The 14,546-nt window shown below is 41.0% G+C and overlaps 2 protein-coding genes across 8 annotated transcripts in view; one reads left to right on the plus strand and one right to left on the minus strand.

Annotated features, from left to right (window-relative positions):
- ARL13B (ADP ribosylation factor like GTPase 13B) overlaps positions 1 to 13,672 on the minus strand; it is a 43,074-nt gene extending 29,402 nt beyond the window's left edge. For 3 of the 7 annotated variants that reach the window (XM_062003243.1, XM_062003294.1, XM_062003277.1), the window contains exons 1-4: positions 13,164 to 13,672; positions 7,815 to 7,985; positions 7,319 to 7,389; positions 4,527 to 4,776 (exon numbers count right to left, since the gene is read on the minus strand). In XM_062003243.1, coding sequence (XP_061859227.1) covers positions 4,527 to 4,776; positions 7,319 to 7,389; positions 7,815 to 7,873 — 380 coding nt within the window. In that variant the 5' untranslated portion in view covers positions 7,874 to 7,985; positions 13,164 to 13,672. Of the gene's footprint in view, positions 1 to 4,526; positions 4,777 to 7,318; positions 7,390 to 7,814; positions 7,989 to 13,163 lie in introns of those variants that run through there. The other 4 variants (XM_062003268.1, XM_062003260.1, XM_062003250.1 and 1 more) reach the window with 4 other exon arrangements.
- A 316-nt stretch (positions 13,673 to 13,988) lies between these two features.
- The window catches only part of PROS1 (protein S), a 31,863-nt gene continuing 31,305 nt past the window's right edge, over positions 13,989 to 14,546 (plus strand). Inside the window, exon 1 of the mRNA XM_062003230.1 lies at positions 13,989 to 14,168. Within this exon, the coding sequence (XP_061859214.1) occupies positions 14,090 to 14,168 (79 nt within the window). The 5' untranslated portion in view covers positions 13,989 to 14,089. The remainder of the gene's footprint in view (positions 14,169 to 14,546) is intronic.

Raw genomic sequence — 14,546 nt, forward strand, 5'->3', positions numbered from 1 at the left:
AAACTACTTGTCCTTTTGGAAAGTATTGAAAATACTGTTAATCTCAAAGACAGGATTCCTAAGAACAGTCTAGTTACCTATTAGAAAATAATAATTGGTATATTTAATAGCATTGCTGTTTTTAGCACTCATATTTACTTGGTTCAAATTCTAAGTGGCTTTTTTTTTTAGGAATCTGAAATTCTGAGAAACAATCTGGACATTAAGCATATATCATTGGTAACAATCCAGAAAATGGGGCCTAACCAAGCAAGAAGTCAGAAAATAGTAAACAGGAGTGTTTCAGTACTACTTCTACAGGAAAAGTTACTTAGAGGCTTATATACCTGCTCAACACCATGAAATAATGCTCAAATGTTATAGTAGAACAGCATGCACTGTCTTGTGGAATGTGAAACAGACACAAAGTTGTGGATTTTAACACTACCATGCTGTATTTCTTACAGATAGGTGCTGAGCTGATACTTAACCTATTAAAGATCACTAGCAGCAACAGCCCACACCACCAAATCTACAGAGACATTTGTTAGCATCCTGATGAGAAGCCAGGCAGTAATAAACTGACATGGAGATACTTACATTATTCGATTTTGTAAGCAGACCCCTACCAGGTAAGGATAGGGGAATACGATACTTTATTACACAGTGATAAAGACACATTCTTACTGCTGCCTGCGCTATATAAATATGCAATTGCTTCTGCAGTCTCACTTCCACTACTGCAAAAAAATAACAAAAAATAGAATTCCATTCTTATAAAAATAAACATAATCTAGAACCAGAGAATTATTTAGATTTGAAGTAACTACTATGAAACATCCAGACCAACCTCTTGCTCAAATCAAGACAGAATTTCCCTGCTTGAAGCCTTTGTCCACCACTTCTCATCCCACCACATCTCTGAGAAAAGCCATGTTCTGTTATCTTCACACCTTACTGACAGATAGTAGGAACATTTTCCCCTTAGTTTCTTCATCTTAAGTCTGAAAAAATGGAGGACTCAGACTCCCTTCATATGTCACATGCTCCAATACCCAAGCAGCACAGACTCGTTACAGCATAACCAACATTTGTCTATATGGTCTTCTTGGAGCAGGAATTCTCACTACATAGGACATGCATTTATTTGTACTACTATAGGAGTGGCTACAAGATCTAGTTGAGGGTTTTCAGAACTCTAAATGGTTCCAATAAATTCTGCTAATTGTAGAAGCCTAGGATCTTCACGCAGATATGCAAATCAGATGCCTGAAGTAGTAAATGTGAATATCTCCCCTGACTACCTAAACAGAGCAGCTAGCCACTGACATAACCTCACCCTGAAGATACCTTAGGTGTTCTTTACAAAACAGATGAATTAGCAAGACAGCCTTCTTTCACAGCAATAGCTATTTTTGCAGCAGAAAAGCAAGATGTGGAGTATTTTTGCTTTCCATAGTCCCAATGGTTGGTTTCTGCCCCAAACACAACTCCTTTTGGAATTGAGAAACAGTACGCTAATGTAATTTAACAGAAAATAACTCCTTATTCCCTTCAGTGCCACTCCTTTCCATGTTCTATTAACTAACAAGGAAAATATTACAGAGCAGAGCCACAAATGTAATAGTGATAAACTAGTAATTGGAATATTCCTTTACAAATATACAAATCTATTTGTCTGCAGAGCAATGGTTTATTTCAAAGGTCCATCTTAGCTACCAGGCATTAAGGATTTGGTTTACCCCAATGCAACTGGCAAAATTGGTTTTGTTGAGATAGACAGAAGTCCATAAATGCAACAGAAAATAGAAAAGACAGAATTAGTTTCATTATTTACCAGAGGTATGCAAGCAACAGAAGAAAAAAACCCCAAAGTAGTCCAGCTAGCAGATTATTTAAAAGACAAGCAGATGCAAGGTGCACACAATGATACACCTAACACTGCATATTCAGCAATTTCTGCCACTACCTTCGAAATCCACAGTGGACTTGCATCCAATCTTACAGCATACTTTTACATACTTCATGGTACAAGACAGGTCACACCTTAGAATAATATTCAGTGTTGACTGTGGAAATTTTGCTACATTGTTTCAACTTATGCTTAAATAACCCCATGAATATCCAATATAAACATTTAAATTGATTTGTTCTGATCAAGTCACTAATACATCTTTCATCATTTTTCAGCACACACACATTGAAGTTACAGTTCACTTCTTTTCATTTCTTTAAAGTTTATGTTCTTTTATTAGCTTTTAAGATGATAACTGGTAATTAATAAGCCATAAATGAACAGGAGCATAGCAATCTGTAGCATACCACAGCAGAGAAATCTGCACACCTACAGATAGCAGAGAGTAAACAAATTACATCTGGTTTTCTGCTTCTCATTGTTTATTTGAACTGCTGAAGGAAAGCAGTAGTCCAGACCAGAGACACACTTGTAGTATGTATGAAAATCACAGAGAAGGAGTCTCCCTCCTCCACCATGAAATTTTAAGTATTCTATGAAAAATAAAATAGATTGTGCTCTGCACTGCAGGAGCATTGGAGAGAACAGAATTTCGTAAAGCAAACTTCCAGCTTTCCTGGATTTGATATTCAGGTCACTTCATTGTTTTAAGTAAATACTGGCCTTCACACATACACACACAGACTAAAATGTACCAATTCAAAACTCAACAACATATTAGGGAACTTATTGCTATGTGGATACTAAGTATGTTGTAAAAAAAAAAGCTTCCAACTTTCACCAAAAAAATGGAAATCCATTGTTTCCTTTAGTCTGTTCTCAATACATTTTCATTTTTCAGTTTTAGGGACTTCAGGCAATTACGAGGATTTGCAACCAAACAGGGAAGAGGAAGGTGTATGAGATTAGTTTAACGTCATTTGCTAAGCACTCTATTTCCATACCACAAACACTCACTCTTACTGACCAAGCTTCCCTGCTTCACAACTTTCAGGCTTCACAATATAAGAAATAGTCCAACCACGGGAACAAATTCTAGGGTTTACAGACTTTGAATATGTCAAGAGTAGCATAGCTATGCCATGAACACAGACACTTAATAGAACACAAAGACAACACAAGAAAGACTTCATATCTCAAGATGCAAGCTCACTCGGGGTGCATAAAAGAATTACTGGATCCCTCCACAGAACTGCAATACTGTGAGAGCAAATTCTGTTCAAAGGCTTGAGGCTCAATCAACGAGAAGGCAATAGCATCGACAAACTCCATTTAGTCACCATTAGAGTCAGGTAATACACTTCACTTTCTGATTAACTACTGCCATGGATCGAAAAACAGGATTAAGTTCCAGGTACAATCAGCCATCCAAACAAACTGCAACAGGATTAGGGCACAGAGATTTCTACAAAACAAACATAAAATAACTAAATTTGTATTTATTTAGAAATGCTGCCCAGTTGTCAACTATCACAGTTGTATTTTCAGAATAGATTTGAGTTAAATTAGTTGCATTAAGTTGGTTTTATTCCCTTCCCTGTACTAATAACACTCAGATAGCAACGGAAGTTAAAATCTAATATACATATACACTGTTAGCTTGCTGAAATACACTCCACTTGATCAGAACAATTAGCTGGTTTCACCCTCAAACCACCAGAGGATCACTATTTCTTATAAGTAAGAAGCCTCTCACCTTTTATAGATTCTTCACGGCACCAGAGATATGTTGTGTAATTACTGTGAACTTACATAGTTTATTTTGTAACTCTAAAAGTGTGTTAGTCCTCAAAAGACCTTTTGTATAGCTGAATTTAATGAAATGTTACTTCCATTATTTTACAATCTAGGTTTTCAGCACAGAATTTAATCAATCTGTCTGTTCTATGAAAGAATGTCTAGACTTCTTGAAACTAACTTTTTTTTTTTTAAAGTAAAATACATGCACTGAAACAAAAGCTCATGCCAAATACTATTAAAGTAAGCCTTCTTTAATGAGATTTTGCTGATCATGTATCAGCAACACCACCCTGTGTTAAGTGAATAGGACATTTTTTGCTGAGAGATTACTGGTATTGCAAAATATAACCAACCACTACAATTTAAGTAATTTATGTAGACCTAAATAGTAATAATATTTTTAAACCATGTCGCCATGCCAAACTTGGAAAGCCTTTAATTTATCAGACGTTTTAAAGTAATATTAGAATTTTAAAGGGTTAAAAAATCCATTATTTTTCCACCACTAATGAAAAGGAAGAGAAATAAATATATATACTGGAGAAAGACTAAACAAGATCTAGTGTCAGATGCAACAAAAGAAAAGGCAGGAGAGAGGGAGAACAGGAGAGAGAAAGCTTTGTTTGCTAGTATGATACTAGAATTGGCATAAACAAATACTTCAGAAATACTGTACAAATAATTGCAATATTGCTTAGTGCTAAAGTTACAGTAGCAATAGTGTGCTTCATATTTATCTTTATGCTATACTTTAATACTTCTTTAGAATGTGTATTCACGGTTGAAATCTCCAACATTTCAGATTATTATGAGAACATTTATTATTACTTACACTAACACTGGTTTTCCTGATATCTTTGGGCTGTTTAAAACGTCTACCATGGCTTGCTTTGTTTCTTCCATTCTTGCAATATCACTGGAATCCACCACAAATATTACACCATAGGACTCAGCATAGTAATTTCTCCAGATATTTCGAATTCGTTTTCCACCTCCTAAGTCGAAGATGGTGACTTCAAAGCGTCCCTGTTTAAGGTTAATCTTGGAAAACCCAACTGTTGGAGCCACGTCTTCAGGAGACTCTGTCAGAGTTCAAAGAAGAAACCTTTCAGTAAAAAGCGTCCTTATTTAAGAGGATTTTACATTATGATTTCTGTAGCAAAATTCCTATTTCAAAAACATGTAGCAAACCCTCCCTGTTTAACACACTAGTCTCTCAACCAGTTATTTTTCATTAACCTAGATAGGAGAATGGGGTAGGGAAAAAAAATGCAGTTGGTGGTCAGCGTACTGCAGTTTTTACCTTCCTCCTCACCATCAATGCTCCCAACTGAACAGTTAAACAGCATTTCCATGTTATTAATCTGAGTTTGAGAAGCTGACAAACAAAACAGTTGATACATTAAGATCAGGGAAGTCTTGTGCCCAGCCAAATTTTTTCTTTATCTCTCACGGCTGACAAAATAGCTTCAGAAGTTTAAACTCATAGTCGCGATGAAGTGACTGAAACCACATTCTTTGGAGATATAAACTACTTGATTTCCTTTATTTGAGATCAGGTTTTGGTCTTCGTTCTTATTTTCTCGTTTTTAGTTTGCTATGCAATTTGCTATAAATCTACAGCTTTATTGTTCATACTTTTGCTTGTTGTCTCTCTTTCCAGAGGGCAAAGAAAGCCTGTACTTGTCTCACACCGCTAGGCTACCTCTGCAGGGGTGAGTTAATTAGATCTCTGCCATTGTTCTATGTAGCTTAGTAGCACAAGACATGAGAAACAGATGTAAGCTTCAGATTGGTGAGAGGAAGAAAGGAAAGCATGTGAGCTTTGAAGAGCAGTGCAAAAGGTAAATCACCATCAGTTTCTGCTACTACATTCCTTTCTTGAGAGAATCCTTCACCCACAGCTGAGACAGGGATTCAGAACATACCCCTTGTTAAGAACAGTGTAAGCCAAGACACTAGCAAGAGTAGGGTCTGGGCCTCCCATTTATGAAAAACTGCAGCTTCAAAACTCAGATGATTTTTTCTCAGCTTTTTTCTGAGAAAAAAAAAGGACTTTCAGAAATTAATGCCTTTATCAGCTAAATATGATAGTTAAGTTCATTTTGAAACGGAATGAAAGGCTAAATAACAAAGCACTCATGTTTTCATGAGATTCAGGAATACGAGAGAATACTCATAACTCTATTCATGTTAGTAAGTCTCAGAACTTACACAACACATATAAACAGTCAAGATGGAGTCTCCAAGTCTGCCAAAACACTATTAAGTACACTCTTCTCATTACAAAACATGAAAGTTATTTAGAAAGACAATCCCAGCAGGAGGAAGAAAAAAAACAAACAAAAAAAAACCATAGGGAATTTTTCTTTTCATAAGCACAAGTTTTATCTCAAGTAATATTCTGCTTGCACGTGTCATTGAACAGTGTAATGCACTCTCTAAAATTAAGTGGCCTGTTCGTGAAGTGCTTAGAAATTTGCTAGTGCATTTCTAGTGATAAATGATGATAGAAAATATCTATCATTAAAAATATTAAGTTACATATATACACATGCAATTTCCTTCTTTTGAACCTTTTCCTCATTAAACTTACTGACATTACTGACTTTTATATAAAGTTTAATGATCAATGCACATGAATGGATGGTCACCTCAAAGAAACTCCACCATATGCACACACAAAAGTAAAAAAAAAAATTAAAAAAATCAGGTCCATTAGTTTCTTTAATGTATCCTAAGATATGAAACACATTATTAACCAGAATATTTTGTATCATTGCATTAATTCAGAATAAATATTAATTAGAATGTGGTCTACAGCTTTCAGAATTTTTGTCTTGTGTTTTCTTTCCCTTTTAGGGACAGTCAGCTTGCTTGTAGTTAACATGTTTTTTCTGCTATTTATTGAACTACTGAAAAAAACCCAAACCCTTGCTCTATGATGTTCATGAAATTTAAACAAGAACCTAGAATGCTGCAATTTAGCATTTTGCCCAGTCAACAATACAGTGGTCAACTCAAGGCACATAAGCACCAAAGTACTCCCAACATTTGGTCTTAGTATTTCTAAGATAATTAAACACCTTTATGGACTAACTCCTTCTGTCTCAGCAGACTAAGGGTTCTAATGCTGCACAGTGCAATGTCTTAAGAGGCAGCTCTCTCCATACTATCTACTTTGCCTCTACACCATATTACTACGTTTGAAAAATATGCAGCAGAACAGTAGCTACTTTGTTGAACTACCACTGAACTTGGTCTACTTTAGCTAAACATGTTAAATACAGTTACCAATGAGCCAGAGCTTACTCTGCTACCTCTGAGCATAAAGCATGTGACTGGGAGCACCTGCTTTTTAAGCTACCATAACTTGCCAGATATCATCAATCAGGATCTTTATGTTTCAAAGGTAAGAAATCTTAATTTTTCTCTCCTCTGTAGGTCACTTAGGCAACTACACTTGAGACACTTTTGGTGGTACAATCACCAAAATTTTCTTTCAACAATATAGGAGGGAGAGACAAATTAAGAAATGAAGCAACATTTTTAGATTAAAATGATTAAAAGTTAATTATGCTCTCTCTTTCAATAGTGCATATAGATGATAAATTAATTTCTTACCTCCTTGAATTCCTCGGATGGTAGCAGTTTTACCAGCATTATCAAGACCCACCATTATAAGTGTCACCTTCCTCCATAAGAAGAAAAAAAAAGAATTAAAATATTTTTTTCCTCTAGCTAGACATCACATTTTTTTTTAATACATGCATGGCAAATTTAACACAAAGTGGTAAAAAGAATAAGTATCAAAATAACTAGTAGTTGACATTGCGACAATTGTGTATCTGCTGTTCAATATGTGAAATCACCTGATAGGACAGAACAGCAGAACAAGGTATGAAATGAGAAGTCTACTATTGTGTAATAAGTTTCACAGGAGACAATGATTTTGCTTTCAATTTGCATGTGCCTCATGAAATTTTTTAAGTTTTTGTTTGGTTAATTAAAAAACACAAAGAAATGTTATATAGCAAACATAGTAAAACACAGGTGAGAGGACATAAAATATAGTTTGGAAAGGTCAGCATAAAAGTGTAAAATACTTTCAGATGTTTACCTGACAGGTTCCTGCCACCGTTTTAACCAGCTGCAGCAATTGGCCATTAGACTGAACATCCCTCTTTGTTAGCCATCCAGAGCCATGTGAATATACAGAAACAATGTGAATTGGTCAGAACAAAGCAAGAAGACTGGAAGAGAGGCTGCAGAGGCCCTGATGTTGTGGACACTGCTATGAAGAAAAAAAGAAAGAGGAAAAGAGAAGAAATGCATAGTTAGCCCCTATATATAACCAAAGCAAGCCATTTCCCTAGCAGCAGCCCACTGTGTCATATTCAGTCAATCCCATTAGAATTTCTTTATGTCTTTCATTTTTTTAATCTTTTTCACATTTCATCTGCCCCCACTTTACATAGCTGGGCAGCAACAACACAGTACTCATGGCAAATGATAATGCAAGACCACTGTACATACAGAAACCTGTGACTTACAGTAGTAACCTACATCGAGCTATGACATTGGAGTGCTTGCCTCACTAACACATTCCAGAGCTCTGTTGATTGACAAAAAATAAGGACCAATTTCAAGCATGAGCAAGGCTCGTAAGACCATATCAGGATAAGATATTAAAAGAAAACAAAGACTGTCCTACTTGTTCAAGTATATTCATTTAACTATTACTTTTACACAAAAATATCCTATAACAAGAAAACTAGCTTCTCTAGCGAGCACTCTGAGAAACTGACAACTTCATATCTAGTAATTGTCACTGAATTAAATATAAGTATCAAGTACTTCCATCATTTTACAATCTCACTCCCTACCATTCAAGCAGGAGAAAGAAATAGAGAGTATCCCTCTTTTTGATGTTGCTCCGTGGAACTAGCAAGGAAGAATAACTACCTGACCATGTGAATATTTCTTTCTTTGTATGTACACTTAGCTATGAAACAGTAAAGCTTACACCAACCACGCAGTCAAGTGCACAAATATGCAAAAGCTTTAAAACTGCCTCAGTTATTCAGCTACAACAATCCTACTGTGACCGACAGTAAAGGCTTTTCACCAGCAAGCTTTGAGCAATTCTACTTTGTAGTTCCAATCCTTCCTGTTAGGATGTACCATGTAACCAAGTCTGCTTGGTATTTTCTTCATGACAGCCTGTATGGTGCTGTGCTTTGTAGTTTTGACTAAAATACTACCGATAACACACTAATATTTTGGCCACTATGGACAGTGTCTGCACAGCATCCAGGGTTTCTCCCTTTCCCACTATACCCTGACCCCTTTCTCTAAAAAGCTGGGGTGGACAAGAAGTTGACAGATGACACAGTGAGGACAGTCAGCCTCAACTGACAGGAGGGATATTCCATATCATGTCATGCTCAACATAAAATAGCTCAAGAGGAGCAAAGGGAATGTTCATGCTTATTTCGTCCGTCTTCCTAAGCAGTTGTTAAGTGTTGTGAGGTCCTGTTTTCCAGAAAATGACTGAACATCTGTCCACTGATGAGAAGTAGTGATTAATTCCTCTTTTTGTTCTGCTTGAGCATGCAGCTTTTGCTTTCCCCATTAAACTGCCATTATCTCTGTTCACAGGTCTCATCCCCTTCCATCTTCTCCTTATCCCATAGGAGAGGGGAGCAAGGAAGTGATCGGGTGAATGCTTAGCTGTTGTGCACAGTCAATGCACCAGAGTACTTCTCAGTGACAACAGGAGGATAAAGACAATGACGGCTTTGATCTGAGCACACTGTAGTTGTTAATTGACAGGCTCCTGTGCTGGTCACTGAGTTTGCCTGCCTTACTGTATGTGAGTCCAGCACTTGTTAGGGGCTGGAAAAGGCTATTTATTGTTGCTCTTCCCTTTGGAAAAGGCAATTATAGGATTACATTTGCTCAAGTGCACTTGGTGGATAATGTGGAAGGCTGGGGATATCCACTGTGTATCTCAAGGAGATTTAAACCTGGAGGAAAATAACCTGTAACTTGGGTTGTACATTACAGGAACACTACAGCAGGAAACACTTGAACCAAAGGAGGATGAGCCTCATGAGGAACCAGGTAAGTGTGGCAGTGACTCAGACAAAGTGGGTGTTAGCACTCAACAGTCCAATATGTGACTTCTCCTGTCCTCAGTGACCACTTTCAGAGATGAACCCCAAGTCATCAACTGTTATTATCCAAAGAACGGGTGTAATGGCAGCTATGTAATAGTGGAATAGTATCTGTGCGTGTCATGGGATGGTAGTTAATGACAGACACATCAATCTCTCTTCCAGAGATCACAAACGTTGCAGAAGGAATGTGCACTATTACCTCAGCTCATAGGCTCATACCATGCTAACTTCCATTTTGATTAGCACCTTAAGCTAAAAACCAACTGGATTCATATCAGAGCAGCTGAGAGGTAGACAGAGATTCCCTACTGCTAACTTGCCTCCATGAAGAAGACAACTGAGAGCAGTGACTCTGAATTATCACAGTTAGTTTCCTAAAGCTTGTTTCTCAAAATTTCTTTTGGTTTGTTTTTAACAAAGAACTTCCTTTCATATTTTAAATCACAAATAGCCTCAAATTAAGGTAATTTCAAATGATGCAGAAAAGTGAATAATTAAATATTAAAACAATTTTCCAAACTTATCTTCCCAGTCTAGACCAATGAAAGTGGAAACAAAAAAGAGGAACGATCTCTAAGAAACATATTTTGTCCCTAACAAACTATGATGGTTTAGGTAACTTATACAGGTTGGAAGGGAGAATTCCTCTTTATCTTACAAAGCTACTATATTCAAGGATGTCTTTGTGTTGATCTGTCATCATTCAATCTCAGAAACAGGCCAGATTCCTTCTAGAGCAAAGATAACAGATACTCTTTAAAAATTTATATTCTGTTATACAAGAGCACCTTAGAACAGCTTCTCCGCAGGAGAGCTTAGTATACGAAGAACAAAGAAGTTTCTTAAGAGGAATTACAAGTGCTTCCTAAAGTTTCCTTTAGCACCCTAAAGATGATTATAACTACTACAAGCATTAAAATTGGAGTCTGAAGTATCAAAAAAAACCTTAAAAAATCCCATATGCAGTGGAGTATGGTGCCTCAATGCACAAAAAAGTATCCACAACAATAACTTTCAGAACTTGTTCTAAAGCTGAAATATGACCCATAAAATTCAAATGGGATTCATGAGATGAAGAACACTCCTCAAAGAGGGAAGAGCAGAGGATGACTATGCAGAATAATCTTATTTAAATGGATGCATCGAGTATGGCCAGCAGGTCAAGGGAGGTTCTGCTCCCCCTCTACTCTGCCCTGGTGAGGCCTCATCTGGAGTCCTGTGTCCAGTTCTGGGCTCCTCAGCTCAAGAGGGACAGAGAACTTCTGCAGAGAGTCCAGCACAGGGCTACCAAGGTGATCAGGAGACTGGAACATCTTTCATACAAGGAAAGGCTGTGAGAACTGGGGCTGTTTAGTCTGGAGAAGAGGAGACTGAGGGGACATCTTATTAACATGTACAAATATCTAAATGGTAGGTGTCAGGAGGTTGAGATATCCCTTTTTTCTATTGTAGCTAGCAAAAGGACAAGGGGTAATGGGATGAAGCTGGAACACAAAAAGTTCCACTTAAATATAAGAAAAAACTATTTCCCTGTGAGAGTGACGGAGCAGTGGAACAGGCTGCCCAGAGGGGTTGTGGAGTCTCCTTCCTTGGAGGTCTTCAAGACCCACCTAGACATGTTCCTATGAGACCTGATCTAGGTGAACCTGCTTCTGCAGGGCGGTTGGACTGGATGATCTCTAAAGGTCCCTTCCAACCCCTACCATTCTATGATTCTATGAAAATAGAAAACCCTAAAGAGTGGGCAAGAGGTGATAAGCCAAAAACATGTCCATAACATGCCACTACATGAGGAAAAGGCATTCAACATAGTCAAGAGATTTGTCGTAGGCAGGCAAATCACATTGTGCTATGTGACTCTGGAGAGATGTGATCTTTGAAATATGTATTGGCATCTACAACATTCAGAGGTTGTTCCAGATATTATATCTGTCAACTTTAAGTCTTTATGCTTGTTGAAGTGAAGCAAAAACAACATGCCTGCAACGTCAGAAATACGTAAAACTGGATAGTTGAGCCAGTATACCACTTCAATAGGAAGCAGATCAGCACAAGTGTCAAGGACTTAGAATGTCAAAGATCCAATTTCTAGGTAAGAGAACAGAAAAGCATATAACAGAGGTGAAAAAAACCTATGACAGATAACTGCAGTAACTCCTAACACTCTAGATTAAGATCAAGAGCTACTTAGCAGCCCATATGTTATATGAATCAAAGCACTGTGTACCTGCAAGTCCAACATCCAAATTCAGTGTGATTAATAAGTTTATCTAGTTCCATATCAAAGTACAAAGCAACTACCTTTTGGATATTTCACTACCAGAGTTAACATTAAATGTTCTGCTTCTACCTGAGGCTTTTATGGTAGCAAATTTTTTCAGTCACATCAAGCTCCCTATTTAAAAACTTAATTAAACAAACTATTTAAAACTGATCCCCCTCATAAAGTTTCATTATTTAACTTCCTACTGTGATGTTCCTTATGCAACTTGTTCCAATTGTAAGAACACGGTATTTTTGTTTATTTTATTATATTTTGAACAGCAACTCAAGTGACCAAGCAGTGAAGAAGGCATATTCAGCAAAAATCTGAACACTATCCTCTCTGCCAAAATTACAGTGGTGTTAACATGAGATGCAAGCAACAACTGTAATGTCTTGAAAGACCAAAGCATACAAGCATTTATGAGAAACAGTTCTAGGATCATTAATTCTTCTGTAAAGAAAAGTTATTGCAAGAGTAGCAGTTCAAGCACATGTGCTTCTGCGCTTTCTAGACACATTCCCATCCTTCTTGGATTTCCAAAAAGGATGCAGCCCTAAATTCCAGACTTGGCTTTGGGTACATTTCCTTTGCTTGTCCTTTCAACTGTGGGAGTACGGCTTTTGTTTTATAAAACTAACAGAGAAAATTTACTCTCTGCTGCTTAAGGACTCACATGCACACCGTGTGGTTTATCGAAGAAATCAGAACGAAGCTGGAAGAAACTCGACTCCCGCTCCATTGGTCGGGAGCCATGCAGGCCGGGATTCCTTACCTTCCAGCTCGCCCGGGAAATGCCCCAGCCCCGCCGAGCGCGGGTGGAGACTCCGGCCCCTACCTGGACTCAAGCACCTGAAGAAGGCCTCAGTCATACCGCGGGAAGCCCCACATGCAGCACACGGTGCTCCCGGACAAGTAGGCCCCAGTGGGGCTGTGCCAGACGCCCGGGTGTTTCACACACAGCACCCGCAGGATCCGGCTACCGCTTCCCGCGGGCCTCCCGTCACCACCCGCCAGCACTCACACGTAGCTCAGCGACGGTGCTCACGACCGCACAGCCCGTTCCCCGCCACGGCGGCGGCCAACGGGACCGGCGTTGCTCTGGGAGACGGGAGGCCGAACGCGAGGAGTGGCGAGACGCCGGCAGCGGTGCTACCTACGCTCGGCTCCGGGCACGACGCGGCCGTTGCGGGGTCACGTACCCAGCACCGCGCTCACGGCAAGCTGCTCATTGGCCGAGGCCGAGATCTCCGCGGACGCGTAACCAGAACGGTAACTGCTGGTTACCACTAACGGCGAACGGGAAGGGACAAACTTATCGGCATCAGCGGAGCATAAAGGCAGGCGGCGCTAACACCGAGGGAGGGCGAGCCCGCGGCTAACCAATGGGAACGGGCAGCTTGCCCAGGGCCCGCGGAGGATGAGCCAATCAGACGTCAGGGAGCGAGGGCGCAGCGCTTCCCCGGTGTCCTCCTGCACGAAAGTAAACACCGGCGCGCGCGCCTGCCGGCGGCGCGGTCCCACGGTGATGGGTCACCGCTGCGCGGGCGCCGTCGGCCACGAGCGGGCCCTCTCCCGCTGGCACGGGGCCTGCCGTGGTTTGTGCCCTCCCTTCCTCCCGCCCGCGGAGTGCGGCGGGCCGGGAGCTGCCCCGGGGGAGGATGCCCGAGGAGCCGCTCGTGCCCCGCTGTCAGGGCCGCCGCTTCCCGGGGCAGCAACCCCGCGCCGGTCAGGCGCGAACCACCCGTGCACCAGTGGCGCTGCCGTCGGCGCCCTGCTGACGCTCCCTCGGGGAAGAGCTGCCCGGACGCGGCCCAGCCTCTCCCCCGCCCCAGTGCCCCTCCCTCCCGCCCCCAGAGACCAGCCCGGCCCCGCCGCCCCGGCTGCAGTGCAGGAAAGCCGCCGCGCAGTCACAGTGCAGCGCTCGGTCCCGGCCGCCCCCCAGTAGCGATGAGGCCTCGGGCCAGGCGATGTCTGCCGCTGCTGGCGGGCCTGGCGGTGGCCATCGCCCTCGCAGAGGCCGCAACCTGTGAGTGAAGCAAAGCTGGGGAGGGGGGGAAGGCGATCAAGGCTGGGGTGTGCAGGCTATCTCCATTAGCGCCCTTCGTCCTCCCAACTTCCCGTCCCTCCACTCCGGGAGGGCCCGGGCCCGGACCAGGGGGCGAGGGGCTCCGCGGCAAGCCTTGGGCGTGGGGATGGGGTGCTTCGGGCGGCCGCCTCAGGACCGAGGTGAGGGGAGACGCTCCCCTCTGCGCCGGTGTGTCGCGTTCTCTCTTCCCGGGTAGATGCCACCGAGCCACTGGCTTGGTGGTTGCGCCTCGATACCGTCGGTTTTGGACTCTTTCTTGAAGCCTGTGGTCGTTGTTGGCCAGCTGGGCTGTAACATGGGCCTGATCGCGATTCTGAA

Source organism: Colius striatus, chromosome 1, assembly GCF_028858725.1.
Source record: "Colius striatus isolate bColStr4 chromosome 1, bColStr4.1.hap1, whole genome shotgun sequence".
Classification (NCBI taxonomy): Eukaryota; Metazoa; Chordata; class Aves; order Coliiformes; family Coliidae; genus Colius; species Colius striatus.